Source organism: Trachurus japonicus, chromosome 6, assembly GCF_045865225.1.
Source record: "Trachurus japonicus isolate A0001 chromosome 6, Traja_1.0".
NCBI classification, from domain to species: domain Eukaryota; kingdom Metazoa; phylum Chordata; class Actinopteri; order Carangiformes; family Carangidae; genus Trachurus; species Trachurus japonicus.
This window is the reverse complement of record NC_140912.1, coordinates 30439507-30456969: the sequence shown is the minus strand read 5'-3', so window position 1 is coordinate 30456969 and position 17463 is coordinate 30439507. Positions and strand designations below refer to the sequence as shown.

Here is a 17463-nt window from a genome sequence, read left to right as displayed (position 1 = left end):
GTCAAACATTCAAATGAATCCAGATGTTGAGACTAAACAGCAGCAGCGGCAGTTTCCTGCAGCTGTCTGAAGGAGGAGGGGCAGTTGGGGATTCCTCTTTTCTGATTACCCCACAGTCCTTCACTCTACACTGCAAAAAAACTGCCCACTGCACATGTTTTAATATCTGAATGTCTCCAAGGCATTTATTTTGAAACAAACACTGTTTATATAAGTTATTTTGAAGGAGTTTAATTTATGTCTTTTTCAAATTGACAGAGATTAGGAGAAGAGACTTCAATTAGTGTTTTGTTAACACTTTATAACACACTATTAAGCATTAATAAATACTGAATTCTTCATTTATAACGCATGGATTCTCATTATTATGTAATTTATAAATACAGTTATAGTTATTATCAATGATGAGTAAAACATTTTAACTGTGTTTATAAACTACATACTAACGAGTATTCATGTGTTAAAAATAATGTATTCAGTATTTAAAGCTTAACATGTGCTTAATAGTGTGTACTTATTATAAAGTGTTACCAGTTTTTTCATTGGTAAATTATGCAGTATCTTAATTACTGGTAGCTTATTTCGTTTCAGCCGATGTATTTGTACATTTGTGTGAAATGACAATAAAGTTTCTGAATCTTATTGTTGTAAACTTTTCACATCCCATTTATGATTTGATAAGTTGTGTTACAGCCTTGTAGAGACTCATCTTATCAATAATAATAATAATCACAATAAAAAACAACAAATAAATTATAGATCAGCCACTTAAAACTTTACCCCAGAGCCCATAATTCAATCGTCTTCTTACACGTGAATGCATCACTAATAACAATTAAATGACTTAATTAGGCTACTACTTAAGTGATTATATTCTCATTTATTATCTGTTTTATTTCCACTCTTGTCTCTGTGACACATTCACTGTCAATTTACTGTTGAATTTCAGTTGCAAGAATACATGGTGCCAAAAGGGAAGAGAAATGATCAAACACTTTTTGCTCCACAGTCAAGATAACATTATCATGGAGAATTGAGGATATGTAGCCTACATGTACATGATTACCCTTACCTCTACCCTCAAAGTTTTTCCCTTGCTGCTCTCTGTTTTTTTGTTTGTTTTTGTTTTGTTTATTCGTTTGTTGGTTTTTATTTTTATTTTGTGTCCCTGTCGTGCTCTGTATGATTGGTTGTTGGTTGTTGTTTTGCCGTGTGTATGTTTAATAATGATTTGTATGCACTGTTTGGTGGTTTTTGCACCAAAGCAAATGAAGTAACAAATAAATAAATAAAAAGTTGATCACAAAAAAAAAAAAAAAAAATTACAGTTGAAGTTGTTGGTATTTTTTACAGTGGACGCTCAAACACACACACACACACACACACACACGGTCAGTCGGTCAGTCAGTCAGACCGACAGACAGACGGACGGACAGTGTCTCCTCCTGCTGGAGCTCAAGGACTGAAGGACACCGTAAAGCGGAGCTGCTAAGCGGCTTTAATCGGCTAATTTGGCCGCGGTGGCCTTCAGCTGCAGGTGAACGAGCCGGAGCCCAGAGAGAGAGAAGGAGAGAGAGACACAGAGAGAGAGAGAGAGAGAGAAAGACCCTCATCCCGCACACCGACACCGCTCCGGATGCTCCTCGCTGCGCCGCTCCGGCTCTTCCACCGGGACGCGGAACAACAGTTTCCAGCCGGTTTGAGGATTTGAAGGATCAAACTTCTCCGGGTTCCTCTGAGTTTTTCCTCGCGGCGGCGGCGGTGCTGCGAAAATGCTCTTTCTCCAGAAAACAGACGGCACTTTGTCCGTGTCCATCACATTTCTATAATTTAGACGCGGTTTAATGTGTGTAGCTAAAAATCTGTGTTGAGTGAATAGGGACCAGACCAGAGTGACTCCACCTGCTGCTGCTGCTGCGCTGCTCTGAGCCTTTTACGCGGCGCTTTGCGTAAAAAGTGCGCACCGCGGAGCGAGTCTCGAGTCCAGTCTCTGTACAGGACGCTGTGGTGGTGATGATGATGATGATGATGATGATGATGATGATGATGAAGATGATGATGATGAGACCCCGGTGCGCGGACCACCACAGCCCGGCTCGGTATACATGAGAGGCCGGCGGCCGCGCTGCTGGGGCTCGGACCGGGAGATGGCGGCCAACCTGAGCATGGCGGCGCCGGTTGCGGGGGCTGCGGGGGCTGCGGGGGCGCCGGTCCCGGACTCGAACTCGGACTCGAACTCGGGCTCGGCCGCGGCGTCGGCGTCGGCACACAACTGGCTGGCCCTGGTGTTCGGGGTCCTGCTGATCGTGGTGATCATCGGCGGGAACCTGCTGGTGTGTCTGAGCGTGTTCACCGAGAAGGCGCTGAAGACCACCACCAACTACTTCATCGTCAGCCTCGCGGTGGCGGATCTGATGCTCGCGGTGCTCGTGCTGCCGCTCTTCGTCTTCACAGAGGTGAGTTCGACCCCCAGGTCACAGGTGGTGGTGGGAGGTCAGAGGTGAAACACTGTGGGGTGATCCACTGCAGCACAGGGCCCCTCCGAGTCTGGTTGAGTCTGAACTTTTCATGCATCAAAACCCCTTAAAGTCACCTAATTAAATTAAAGCAGAAGTAAGTGGAATGTTTGTGTTAATATAAGTCTTAAAGGGACAACGAGGAGTTTCTATTTGGTTATAAAAAAGTCTCACGTTAATGTGGATGAATCTACGCTACCCACACTTGTTATTGGGCCCATTTTCGATAAATATATTGTTTTGTCTCTATGGTTATTTTGTTATTATTAGTGGTGGTGGAAATGCTGGTCGAGCCGACCAGCGTTTCCTTACTTTCGGTTTCGCTGCGAGTCATGAGAATAACGCCGCCGAATCGCCGTTTATGGTCGGAACTACGACGGTATGTGATCGTCTTGGAACCTCTGACTTTAATTCTTGATGGATGAAAACATGAGTCTGTCTTGCGCCGGTCAAAGAATTTTACGGTGCGCGGAGGCTCATAAATGTAGTGTGAGTTTCCAAAACTCCTCGTTGTCCCTTTAAATAGTTATATCTTCCGACGGCAATCACTTACATAGAGTGTTTGGTCTGAAACACGGGTCTGTCAGTCACTCTGCTCTGCTGTAAGCCGAGGAGAAAACTTTCCTTGTATCCTACAACCTTTATCCAATGAGGAGAGAGAACGGCATAAAGGGGCGGTCCTCTCTGTGTGTGCAGCCAAGGGATGCGCGTGAATGTGGTGACATAGGGACGAGGGTGGGGACTGCTAACTCCATCGGCTGACAAGAAGTTAGCCAGAACGACCGGATAGCTTACTTCTGCTTTAATTTATCCGTTAAAAAGCCTCTTTAACTTAAGATGTGTTGACTTTTCCCTTAGTAATACATTATCCCTTAAACTATGCAAGTCTCTGATGTAAATTCATCTTGTGAGATCCACTTAAAATTATCCTAACTACACCAAAATCCCTTAATTGAATTAAGGTGGTAGCCAGAGATCCCTTAAATTTGTCAGGTCGTTTGAAAAATCAGGAACCAACTTTATTTAAAAAGGCTTTAATTAACAGGACAAGTTTGACTGAAGGCTCAGTTAATGAAGTCGAACTATAAAAAAAACCATCTAATTGTGATTAAATAGACAAATATTGTGATTTTAGTTACATTGTGATTATTTGTGCAGCTCTGATTGGTTGATCTGTGGCGGCCATCTTGCCTCCCACTCGATTCCTCCATGAGGTTTTATGGTGCGTTCCAGGCAGGCTTTTTAACCCGTAAGTCACGACTTCAAGTCACCAGTTACGAGTTTGTAGCGTTCCAGGCAAGTTACGAGTTACTAACTGGGAACTGGGAGTAGATCGATCTAGTACGAGTTCACAGGTGGGAAGTTACGAGTTTGACTGTACGTTCTAACGGGTAACCATAGGAACAGGTCGGAAAAACACGAGTTACGGGTTGCCTGGAACGCACCATTAGTCCCTGACCTGGAGTTGAAGTAACCAGAACTTTCTTATCGCTCTCAGACAGACACGGTTCTGGTTCTGGTTCTGGTTCTGGAGTCTGAACCTTGATGCTTTGTGGGGAACCAGTCCACATCCACACCAGTTTAAATGGAACCAAAGTGGGAGGAGGTTACTCAGGAGGAAATAAAGACAACAGGGCCAAAATGTCTTCTTCAGTTTATTAACTATTTGCTCTGGTGTTGGACTGAACTCCGCCTGAACTTCATCTTTCTCGCTTTTCTTGAAATTCTGTATTTACCCAAGTTGCCACCAATCATTTAGTTTCCTCAGCTTCAGACAACTGCAGATTCTTTCCCTCCATGTTGTCAGTCGCTGCCTTCTCCTTGTCTTAGTAACAGCCTAGAATATGACACACCCACTGTTGATGTCAAGGTTCGCAGGGAAAAAACAACTATTTGTTGTTCAAAAGGCCCAGTTCAAAATTGGGTTTGGGGACTGGAACCAGCACGAAGCCCTGCAGGTGTGAAACAGACTCATAGCTTGATTTACATCTGTATATTATCATATAAAACACCTGGTGTGTTTTGTTTAAAATTTGCTTTTTTTTTAATCATTTAAATATTTGTGTATTATTTGTTCATATTTTACTTTACTACTTATTTATTTCCATGCCAGTGTTCATATATTAATATAATTCTTTTACATGAATGAATTAAGGTTTTATAGTGGCGATATTTCAAATCTCATATAGTTAATTTAATTTACAGTTTGTGTTTATTTCTTTATTTAACTATTAATTGGTATCTCATGTTGTTAGTGTGTTTGGTGAACTGTCCCTTTAATGGTCTGAACTCCCGGTGACCTCCTCCTCCTGGTGAAGCCCCGCCTCCTGCTGTGACATCACTGACTGGACTCACACAAAAGATTTTACACTTAACTTATTTTAACTTGTTGGATTTTTCTGTTTGTTTACTGAACAGCAGCTTTAGTTTGTAACTTCTCACCTTCGCCGCGTCGTCACCATGGTGATCTGAAGTTTTCACAAAGTTTATTCTCATGTTTTTTTTAAATTCTTTTTCAAACTCAGTGAAGTGAAAGCTTTTTGTTTTTGACCGACGAACACTCGGGACACCAGTGACGCCGTAACGCGTCCGTGTCCCAGTGGAACCAGCTCGTCTTTGTCTCCCAGCGCCGAGGGAACAACGGCCGGTGCATTCCTCCTCCGGTCGGCTCTCGTCCAGGGGCCACGGGTCAGACGAGGGGCCCCGCGGCCACAATAGACGTGTCGGCTTATTTCCCTTTTCATTCTATATTTCCTGTCGCCTCTCGGCCTTTGTTTTCCTCACGTTGTCCACAGGAACTAAACTAATTAAAACAAAACGACTCGGCCTCAGGGGCCTCAGGATTCCACCACAGAGTCGATAATACATGAAGATATGAGGATATATTATATTAAAATCAGCAAATGCACTTCACTGTAGTTTTGAGGTGTTTGTACTTTAATTTAACCTTTATTTTATTTTACCTTTATTTTACCAGGCAAATTGCTTGAGATAGAAAAAATCTCTTTTACAAGCTTGGCCTATGCATGTTTATTTAGCTACTAATTAACTCTACAGTATATTCAGCTGGATAGTTTAGTTCAATGGCGTCAAACTGAGGAGCAGGTAAATCTGAGCGGTTGTGAAGCGTTTAATGGCAGAGGAAGGAATGGGAAAACAAAGTTCTGCTGCAGAAATCTCTATTTTCACAATGTTTGTTTTCATTTGTTAAATATTAAAGCAGGAGTAAGCGATCCGGTCGTTTTGGCTAATGCTGCGTTCCAGGCAGGCTTTTGAAACCGTAAATTACAGCTTCAAGTCACAACTTATGACTTTGTAGCGTTCCAGGCAACCCACTCGTGTTTTTCCGACCTGTTTTACCGGTGAAAGTCACTATAACGGCCACTCGTAACTTCTGACCCGTGAACTCGTACCAGATCAAACTGGTACGACTTCACAGGTTGGAAAAACACGAGTTACGAGTTTCCTTGAACGCACCATAACAGTCCTCGTCCCTACGTCGCCACATTCACGGCGTCCCTTGGCTGCACACACAGCCCTGCATGCCGTTCTCTCTCCTTATTGGATAAAAACTGTAGGATACGATAAATGTTTTCTCCTCGACTCAGAGCAGAGCAGAGGGACTGAGAGACCCGTGTTTCAGACCAAACACTCTATGTAAGTGATTGCTGTCGGAAGATACAACTATTTAAGACTTATATTAACACAAACATATCACTTACTTCTGCTTTAAGGTTTATGTGTTTTATACATTAATTATCTAAGCTGCAGCTGTTGGATAAATGTAGTAGGGTTAAAAGTGCTACGTGAAGTTGTACAATAATGTCAGTTTGCAGTTTGTTGTGTGAGTAACGACTGTGACCGTACCTCTCTGTGTGTGTGTGTGTGTGTGTGTGTGTGTGTCAGTTTCAGGGCGGCGTGTGGACCCTCAACATGACGGTCTGTGACGGCCTGATGACCATGGACGTGATGCTGTGCACCGCCTCCATCTTCAACCTCTGCGCCATCAGTGTCGACAGGTCAGTGCTGCTCACCTCTGGGCTGGTAGAAAGAGAGAGAAACAGGAAGTTAAGAGACTTTAACAGATTAATCATTATCATTATTTTCTCCTAATCTGAGGCTCTGAGGGAACATCATGTTGACGTCAGACTGTGATGTGCCTGTCATAACAAGTAACACACATGACAGTTTTAAGTAACATCAGGAGACAGACGAAGACAAACAAGGTCTATACGTGGAGAGGATGAGGTATAACATGGATTTACATTGCACTGACCCACTGGATGAAATTAACCGCTTCAAATCAATTGCACTGAGAATATAGAGGAAAAAAAAGTGACAAGTGCATAGAAAAAGAGTAAAGGACTCAACATATCATTAAAACAAGTTAAAATAGGTGGTTTGGTAATACAATTAGATTTTTAAAAAAGGATAGGATAGGATAATGAAATGCACATTAGAACTTAAAGTTTAAGATTTCATATTTGAGCAGGTTGTTCGTTCAGAAGGGCGAGGAAGAAGAGCTTGTAACGGTTTGACTTGTGCTGTATAACGTCTTCCAGAAGGTTAAGAGTTCATATTCTGAGTAAAGGACATGGGAGGGGTCGTCTAGGATACGGTGGGCTTGCTTGACAACAGTTTTCTCGAAGATGGATTGAAGGGAGGGGTAGTAGAGGGGGCGGAGTCAGCAGGTGACACAGATACAGGAAGTGATCCGAGGTGAACGGTCTCATTGAATTGCGACTGTTGCAGATATTTCACTCAGAGTCAAATGCTGCGTTCATAACAACTCCGAGGTCAGAATTCCCATCTCAGAAATTTCCGACTTCCGACATCATACCTGAAGGAAGTTTGACATATTGTGGCTCATAGCTGAATACGAAGAATAAATGCAGCAGTAAATTATGGTTAATTTGGAGGAGAGGAGACGCCACAGATGAGTGCACATATAATGTTACAGCCTTGATAACAGTTAAACGTTATTTCCGTCACATACGAGGACTGTAATTTCACACCATACAACAATCACTGCTTAATATAAACGTATTTCATATAGGCTACTGCAATAATACACAAAAATATGCATTCAAACCTCAACAAATAACTTAAAATGTCTAAATTCTAACTGTTTAAGACGATGTCCACCACGTTTTGATGTTGTCGTGACGTCAAGTCGGAAAGTCGGATATGATACCCGAGTTTCCGACCTGTAATTTCCGAGTTTGACGCCGTTCAATTCATTTTTTACAACTCGTACAGCTCGTTTTTTTCCGACTTCCGAGTTGTCTTGAACGCAGCAAAAGTCCAAACAAACCCTGAAACTCCGGCTGGTGCTGGAGCATCAGAGCGAACTGTCGGTGCCTCGTTCAGAGTAAGAGGTCAAAGGTCAGCTGTAACTGTCAGCCTCCCTGTGTCGCGGCCGGAGCTTTAATCAGCCGGGGGTCGGGGTCATTCAGGAACAACGGGCTGATTAATCAAACCCCGTCTGTCAGGAGGAGCAGGGAGGGAAGAGGCCCCGCTGAGGGTCTCGGATCTCCACCTGAAGGTCGTGGAGGTCGAACTCCCGACGCCACGTTTCACTCCGACGCGGAAATATGATGACAATGACCTTTTGTCCATTTTCCTCCGTAAAAGCTCGGAAAGAAGAAAAATCAGAGCAGACAGAACAATTTAAAGGCCTGAATGAAGGATGCGCTCGCCGTGATGAACTGCCAGCTTCGCTCTGCGCTCGTTAAGTTTGACTCTATGAGATTATTCCAACCCTGGGCTGATGTTGAAGGATGAAACTCGTGGGCTGAAAACCCGGGGCAGCTCCTCAAATCTGATGTCCCGACTCCGAGAAAATATGATTACGTCAGAGACTGATGGGAGGCAGTGAAGCTAACGTGGACTGATGGTGATGATCTGAAGCTTTTTGAAGCAGTTAGAGATGTAACCGGATGACAGAGTCTGAATTATTCAAGACACTGAGTAGGAAGCAGATCCTGGAGGTCTGAATGGTCCACCTGCTGCTGCTGATGCTGATTCCTCAGGTCTAAGAGCAAACTGATGGACGATTTGAAGTATTATTATTGTTATTGAACAGGGATCAGGGGGGCCCAGAGCCAGAGCCTCTGGATGAAATGCCTGTTATATTAAAGGACAATTCCGGGCGAATTCAACTCTGGGGTGTATTTTCATATCATTTTAGGTCTAAAAGAATGAATCTGAAGATTTTCAGTTTAATCGCTCCTGTTTTGCGGTAGTTGCATCTGTCCGCGCATCGCCACGGCAGCAATGAATGGGAATGGATGTAAGTTCCGCTGTTTAGGCTGTTTCCAGCCCTCAAAGCCGCAATTTTTTTCCACAGACAGCGTCAGATGGCGACTCAAACATGCACCGAGAAGTTTATTTACTTCAAGCAAGCCGACATGTTTGTAAAACTAGATCTAATTCAAAGTCTCCCGGAGTCTCGCGCAAGACCCAGTTGCCGTGCGCGGTGTGTTCACATGCAGTGGGAAAAGCTACCGTTTGTGTCATAAACACAGGAATATCAACTCTTTACTTGCTTCAAGTAAAAAAAACTTCTCGGCGCATGTTTGAGTAGCCATCTGACGCTGTCTGTGGAAAAAAATGTACACTTCAAGCAAGTAAAGAGTTGATATTCCTGTGTTTATGACACAAGCGGTAGCTCCGACTGCGCCTGAATACAGCAGCACTGCAACTTCGGGCTCGCGCGAGACTCCGGGAGACTTTGAATTAGATCTAGTTTTACAAACATGCCGGCTTGCTTGAAGTAAATAAACTTCTCGGTGCATGTTTGAGTCGCCATCTGACGCTGTCTGTGGAAAAAAATTGCGGCTTTGAGGGCTGGAAACAGCCTAAACAGCAAAACTTACATCCACTCCCATTCATTCCTGCCGTGGGGACGCGGGGACAGATGCAACTACCGCAAAACAGGAGCGATTAAACTGAAAATCTTCAGATTCATTCTTTTAGACCTAAAATGATATGAAAATACACCCCAGAGTTGAATTCGCCCGGAATTGTCCTTTAATAATAGTTTTATTGTAGGGGAGTCAAAGAGCTCAGACTCATGTGTTTTAATGCAGCTGCTGATCTCAACTTTTGAGTTTAGGTGCAGCCAGGAAGTGATTAGCTTTGCATAAACTCAGAAAACAATGAGTAACTAAGATAAGGTCGCAAAAATCTATCTTCATACAACTCCGAAGCTCAAAAATGGAGCATTGTTTAGTCAATACAAGAAAAAGTAAAAACAACCATTTGAAGGTTTAGAGGTGATGGATCGAACTATTTCCGGTCCAAAGGTGAGAAACAGAAACCAAACGTCCCACAAATTTCTGAATGTTTGTTTTTACTCTTAGTTGATGCTGCATTGCCACATCTTTTATCTGATTTATTCCACCTGTGAGTTTCCAGCTGTGAAAGTGGTCAAAGTGTCTGTAAAACCAAATCAGATTAATTTAGGAACATGCTCTGATTCTGCCTCTGCTGAACAACAACTTCCTGCTCTGGTTTATTATAGGATGATGAAAGTGCTTACTGTCATGTGTTTTTATAACAATTTTTTAACATGAACTAGGGAAATTTTGACTAAACAGGCCATGAAGAGGACTTACCTTCTATTTGAGAAAATTTGATGGAAAAACATCTTAAAGCAGAAGTAAGCGGAATATTTGTGTTAATATAACTCTTAAATTGTTCTATCTTCCGATAGCAATCACTTCTATAGAGTGTTTGGTCTGAAACACGGGTCTGTCAGTCACTCTGCTCTGCTGTAAGCCGAGGAGAAAACTTTCCTTGTATCCTACAACCTTTATCCAATGAGGAGAGAGAACGGCATAAAGGGGCAGTCCTCTCTGTGTGTGCAGCCAAGGGATGCGCATGAATGTGGTGACGTAGGGACGAGGGCGGGGACTGCTAACTCCATCGGCTGACAAGAAGTTAACCAAAACCACCGGATCGCTTACTTCTGCTTTAATACTGTTTAAAGGGACAACGAAGAGTTTCTATTTGGTTATAAAAAAAGTCTCATATTAATGCAGATGAATCTACGCTACCCACACTTGTTAATGGGCCCATTTTCGATAAATATATCGTTTTGTCTCTATCGTTATTTTGTTATTATTAGTGGTGGCGTAGATGCTGGTCGAGCCGACCAGCGTTTCTTTACTTTCGGTTTCGTGGCGAGTCATGAGAATAACCCCGCCGAATCTCCGTTTATGGTGGGAACTACGACGGTATGTGATCGTCTTCCAACCTCTGCGCGGAGGCTCATAAATGTAGTGTGAAAACGCTTCGCTTTTCCAAAACTCCTCATTGTCCTTTTAAAATAGTTCATGTTCCAGATTAACATTGGATTAGAATTGGAAATAAGTATCGATTGAGACCTTGTTGATGTTGGTGGTGTTGTTGTCAGTTTCTCAGATTGTTAAATTTGTTGCAGGTTCATCGCCGTGTTGATCCCTCTCAACTACAACAGGAAGCACGTGGACATGCGGCAGACGGTGCTGCTGTCGGCCACCTGGATCCTGGCGCTGGCCGTAGCCTCGCCCGTCATGTTCGGCATCAACAACGTGCCTGGTCGCGACCCCACCGAGTGTAAACTGGAGAACGACGACTACGTCCTCTACTCGTCCGTCTGCTCCTTCTTCATCCCCTGTCCCATCATGCTGCTGCTGTACTGCGGCATGTTCCGAGGCCTGCGGCGCTGGGAGGAGTCGCGGAAAGCCAAACTGAGGAACAGCATCCAGGCCTGTCGCAAGCTGCAGGAGGCCGCCGCCTCGCTGCCGCCGCTGGCTTCGCTCCCGCCGCCTCTGCCGCCAATCATTGAGCGGGAAGTGACGGAAACCCCGGACGAACCGTCCACCTTCCCATCCGCGGAACAACCCTTTAACTCAGAGTACAGAGAAAGGGCGGTGCGAGCTGTGAGCTTTGCTGAGATCAAGTACAACCCCGACCCTCACAGGAGGAAGAGAGCCAAGATCAACAGTCGGGAGAGGAAGGCCATGAAGGTGCTTCCTGTCGTCGTGGGTGAGTTCACTTCCTGTCCGGCAGCATTGGTGTCATCAGAGCTGGTCCATGGATTAAAGGGTCCAAAGGACAAGGTTTACAGGGACTGTAAATAGTCTTAAAGAGTCAACATTTTACTGAGACCGACATGAGGTCTTCAGGTTCACTATGCGTTGACAGGTTGTTCCGTCCAAACACTGAGATTTATGTAGAAAGTTTGAGATGTGAGGGGGTTTTATGCAACACCAGGAGCATTTACTTTCAGGTCTGCTCTTCTTTTTCTAAAATCCTATTGGACACAAGCTGTGTTTGTCAAAGAAGGAAACCCTAACCCCTAAAAGCAGCACATCAGTGCAGCTGCTTTCAAAGAGTTCATTCTCAGAAACAAGAGTTAAAAGGTCCTTAAATTAATTTAGAAAAAATTATAGTAATTCATTGATGTGAAAAATAAGAAATTTACTCTTACTCTTACTTAAAGTAAATTTAAAAGCATGTACTTTGGGATACTTAAGTACCTTTAGAAGCAAGTACTTTTTTACTCTTACTCGAGTAACATGTAGACTGAGCTACTTTTTACTTGTAACGGAGTAAATTTTGACCAGTAGTATTTGTACTCTTACTCAAGTACTGGGGTCGAGTACTCTGTCCATCTCTGATCAGCACATTGATGCTGATCCTACGTTCTGTCTTAAACAGAACCAAACACAGAGACACCGTGGTCTTGCTGGTACAGGCTGATGTAGGATCGTTGGCAAACTCAAAGCAAGACACCGACTAAGACGATGCAACATATAAATAGGGCTGGAGGTATTACAGTGACCTACTGACACCAACCAAAGCTGGGCAGACACTGAAGCACTTAACAGATTTTTTTTTGTTAACAGATTTTAATCACCCTTTATACCCGACCACAGCATTGGGTTCAGATAGGGACACATACCAGGCACAGTTCATCTGGGATTGTAATGGCTGAACTTCAAATCATGGTTATTGAAAAAAGAGATTGTTGGACTCTGTCCCCAGACAGGCAAGACGAAACTGTCTCCATTTCACAATACAATTGTTTAGACTTTATAAGACAATTTCTTTTCTCTTTGCATGTTGGAAGTTTTGCCAGAAAACCCCCTACAACCACTCAAAACTGTTATGAAACATGATCAGTCCATTCACCCAGACATAAAGTGTGATATAACAGCTCTGAAGGTACCTGAACACCTCACCTCCACCTCTGATGTCTGTTCAGAGCCACTAACACATCATTTAGAAAAGGTTGGCCTATTAATAGCGACCAGGGTTGGTCCTAATGCGTAGAAGTGCTTCCCTTTAGCACACAGCAGCTAATCCTGCAGGTCCTTAATCTGAAATCCAATTATTACGTAAGTCTTGGTTGGACACGTTTCTCAGTGAGCAGGTAATTCTCATGAATATCTACCTCATTACGTTCCCTGACAGTTTAGTTGGTGACCTAAGAGTAGGACTTAACAACATAAAGAAAATTACTCATTACAAGTTTTCTGATTAAACATTTTGTTCAGTTCATCAAAAGTTGTAATTTGAAAAAATGCAGTTTAGTCTAGTTGTCCACAGTTTTCTTTTCCCAACAGCTATCTGTCAGCTCACAGTTGGTAAGGTAGGTAGTTTTGTAGATGTGGGGGTAGTTAGCAAGTGTGGAGGGCTATAGATGGGCAAGTAAACAAGAGTGGTGTTTTTGAAGGTACAATATATAGATTGGTGCATTGGTGATTTGGTAAGCAAGTTGGTAGATACAGTAGGAAGGTGAAGCTCTGACTTCCCAATGACCCAATGACAAGTTTGTAAGTCTGTTGGATGGTAGGTAGTGAGGAAACAGATAGTAGATAGAGTTGGTAGACTGGTTGTTTGATTGGAGGCAGAGTTGGTAGACTGTAAATAGGAAGGTATTTGAGTTGGTAGATGCTTGGTAGATTCACAGACAATTCTTGGTAAGTTGATTGGTAAGTAAACTGTAAATTAGTGCAATAGGTTGGACAGTTCAGCTTATACTTTGGCAGAAACATAGACCAGTCAGCAGTCAAGAGTCAAGACGATAGGTAGGTAAGGTGGTCTAGATGGTAAAGTGGTTGGTAAATAGGTAGACATTGGTTTGTTGGTTGGTTTGTGAGAAAGGAAGGTGGTAGATGAAGGTACATTGATGCAGGCTGGTAAATACCTTGGTAGATAGGTAGGTCTGTAGGATGGCAGATGTGTAGGTAGGTAAATGGGAAAGTCAATTGTAAGTTGGCAGACTGGTAGGTAGGCTTTGGGTTACTTGATAGGTTTAGTAGAGAGATAGGTGGGGCATTAGTAAGGAAGACAGGTAGGGGGAAAAGTAGATCAAGATGTCTGTCTGAGGCACTGGTGGACTGGTGACCAGGTTGGTAAATTGGGAGGTAAAATGTTGGGTATAGAGTTGGTTAAGCTCTGTTTTATGAGCTCTGTTGTTGCCACCTTCGAGAAAGAGTCAACTGTCAGATTAGTCGTTTTGTTATGTCCTTGTTGTCTGCATTATTATGTCGTTTGTAATACTATGTTTTTCTGTCACTGTACTGTTTTTATGTTTTTGGGACTCCGGATGGAAATTAGCATTGCTGCTATAATCCGGCTCATTTACATGTTTTTATATGTTCATTAATGTGCACTGTCCCATCCAAATAAACTAATAAAGTTTATAAATAAAATATAAAGTTGATAAAGTAAAGATGGGCAGTTAAGTTAGCAGGTGGGGAGGTAGATGGTAAGTTGGTCAGTAAGTCGTCGGTAGGTTTGGTAGGTTTTTGGGCACATGAATAATCAAGTCTTGAAATAAAATAGCAATCTGCATTTTCAATTCCAATACGAAACGGCAAAACTATGCACTAAGGCCCAATTCCGATTCTATTTTTCATCCCTACCCCTCCCCCTAGCCCTTAACCCTTGCCCTTGAAGGAGTAGGGTTGAAAGTCAACCCCTATGAATTGGGACACCACTTCAACAGTCACATACGTCATCAGTAGTCTCTGCTGGCTTTCACATAAGCAGACGTGACGAGCTTTTGCCACAAATCCTCTATTCAGAACCACGTTAACTTAAAGGGATAGTTCAACATTTTGGCAAATTGGCCCATTGCCATAATCGCTATAGTCATAGCAGTAGGTTCGTTACCTTTAATTGTAGGTGTAAGCTATTTTCAGTACGGCGGAGCACAGCAGCTGGCTGCTCAGAGCTACGCTATGGAGGCTAACGGAATTTCTTGGTTTCCCTCATTAAACTCATCAAATTCAACATCCCAAAACTCCACAGCGCTTTTGTAGACAAGTTGTGAGCTGCACAACCACCACGCTATGAGATAATGACGGAACGATACGAAACGGAGCCGTTTTCGAGGTAAATACAGGGTAAATACGGAGACTGCTTGCTGAAAAACTGTCCCTGAACGCAACGCGCATCAGCGGTTTTGTATGTATTTACCTCGAAAACGGCTCCGTTTCGTATCGTTCCGTCATTATCTCATAGCGTGGTGGTTGTGCAGCTCACAACTTGTCTACAAAAGCGCTGTGGAGTTTTGGGATTTTGTATTTGATGAGTTTAATGAGGGAAACCAAGAAATTCCGTTAGCCTCCATAGCGTAGCTCTGAGCAGCCTGCTGCTGCGCTCCGCCGTACTGAAAATAGCTTACACCTACAATTAAAGGTAACGAACCTACTGCTATGACTATAGCAATTATGGCAATGGGCCAATTTGCCAAAATGTTGAACTATCCCTTTAATAAAATAAAATAAAATTTAATGAAGAATGATCGGTTCATTGTAAAACATTTATTTATTGATGTAAATGTGGTGATTTCTGTATAGGCTACAGATCCCCCAGGCAGTGCTGCTCCTGTGTCCAAAACACATGAAGCTTCACTTTTAATTCAAACAAATTAATGCGACAATTGTTACATTTCATCAATGAGACAAGCATTTATCTCCTAAAAAGAATGTAACTACGCGGCGGTAAACCCTTAAAAAGTTAATTAGCGGTCGTCTTTTCTACCGGGACGAGGTCGGGAGGTTGGCCGGCTGACGAGCTCTCCGGCCGTCCATGACGAGCCGCTGATCTGCTCCACAGGTGGAGGCTCCACCGTGGAGCTTCACTTCTCCGAAAAACATCGGAGCAAACGTCTAAACAGCCTCATTTGGATAAACCGACCACACATTGGGGATCTAAACAGCTACTTTCTCGCATGAAAAAATATTAAAACTTGCCATAGCCCTCGGTCCGTATTGTGCCCCTGAAAAATCTCCGTTTCGAGGGCGAGATAGCCCTACCACTTCTCCCTAACCCTCGTCTGAACCAGAATTGGGACACCCCTACCACTTCACGTGAACACGCAAAACGAAGGGTTAGGGCCAAGGGCTAGGGCTAAGGGGAGAATCGGAATTCGGCCTAAATCTAGTTCTGGACTGAAAAGGTTGATCTATGTTCGTAAACTCAGACTGAGGCTCTCGACTGTAGAGAAAAACCTTTGATCTCTGATTCCTCTTCTCCTCCTCTTGCAGGTGCCTTCCTGTTCTGCTGGACTCCCTTCTTCGTCCTCCACACGATGCGAGCTCGCTGCCAGGACTGCCACGTCCCCCCGGCCCTGATGAGCGTGGTGACGTGGCTCGGCTACGTCAACAGCGCCCTGAACCCCGTCATCTACACCGTCTTCAACACAGAGTTCAGGAACTTCTTCAAAAAGTTCCTGCACCGCTGCTGCTCCTCCTAGAAACTGCACCGCTAACTGCTGCATGGACCATTTTCAAAAACGCACAACAGCCACAATAGTCGCTTCTGACTGTTGATTTAGTGTCTTTAGTCCGTGAATGTTGCCATGGTTTCCTTCCTCTGTGAGGTTTCTAATTTTGTTTTTTTGTTTTTTTTTACACACATGACGACAGCAAAGTTTGTCTCAGCTTCATGATTCCTGTAACGAAGCTTCAGTCTGAGGAACAAACTGTTCATAGGATCAGCAACACATCTACATCAACTGGTTTTATATGTGGAAATTCATCTTTTCAGAATAAAAGTTTTCACTAAAGTTCAGGTTGTGTGTGGTGCAATAACGACTGTGTGACTGATAAATGTGTGGACAAATTACCTCATTATTGTCTGTGAAGGTTCTCAGTCATCCAGGTCAGCGTAGTGGCTTCTTTTGGTTCTTCAGAGCTGAAAAAGTCTTTCGGATGAGAGGTGAAACATCTTCAAGAAGCACAATAAGTCTAGTTGCATTTGACTTCTGCACTTAACTACCCCTACCTACCTTTAACTACCATTATTTTTGATTTATTAATTGATTGAATGCTTTATCTAAGTGTCCTGCACCTCTGTTGTTCCAACTCCATCTGGGATTTTGAGACACTATTGAACAACAATGATCAAGACGATCACAAAGCAACTTATAATTTAACAGATTCACCATTTCAGAGGAATCAGTTTAATTAGTTGGATATATAACGTCCTATAAACTGTTAATGAGGATAAAATGTATGGGGTATCTGGTCTCCACTAAATAAGAACTGTTCACAAAGCTGCTGAATAAACTTCCTCACTGTGTCCACAGTGACTAGTATTCAACAAGACCTTATAAATAAAATATTAATCGTCACACATAAGCATGAGGGACAAATTAAAATTGATTAAACTGGATTAAATTGGTTGATTTCATCAAGAGGTCATTTAGAATTCAATCATGTCTTTCATTAAAGTCAAATATTGATTTGATTTGTCTAACTATGACTTTAGACATTATCCATCCATCAGTGTGGAAATTTAAATCATAAGGAGCTAAAGTGGACTACTAATAAACAGGTAATGAAAGAAATAAGAGTACCATAATAAAAAACAACTATAAGAAAATATATTAATTTAAGAAAACACAGACTACATATAAATATATATATACATTATATATATT

General features: G+C 42.8%; 1 protein-coding gene across 1 annotated transcript; it reads left to right on the top strand.

Moving 5' to 3' along the window:
• Positions 1 to 1990: 1990 nt before the first annotated feature.
• LOC146986413 (D(4) dopamine receptor-like) lies at positions 1991 to 16584 on the top strand. Its single transcript, XM_085780189.1, has 4 exons — positions 1991 to 2456; positions 6423 to 6535; positions 10963 to 11549; positions 16067 to 16584. Exons 1-4 carry the CDS (start codon positions 2106 to 2108, stop codon positions 16273 to 16275), a joined length of 1260 nt encoding a protein of 419 aa, XP_085636315.1. The 5' UTR covers positions 1991 to 2105; the 3' UTR covers positions 16276 to 16584.
• The last annotated feature ends 879 nt before the right edge of the window (positions 16585 to 17463 follow it).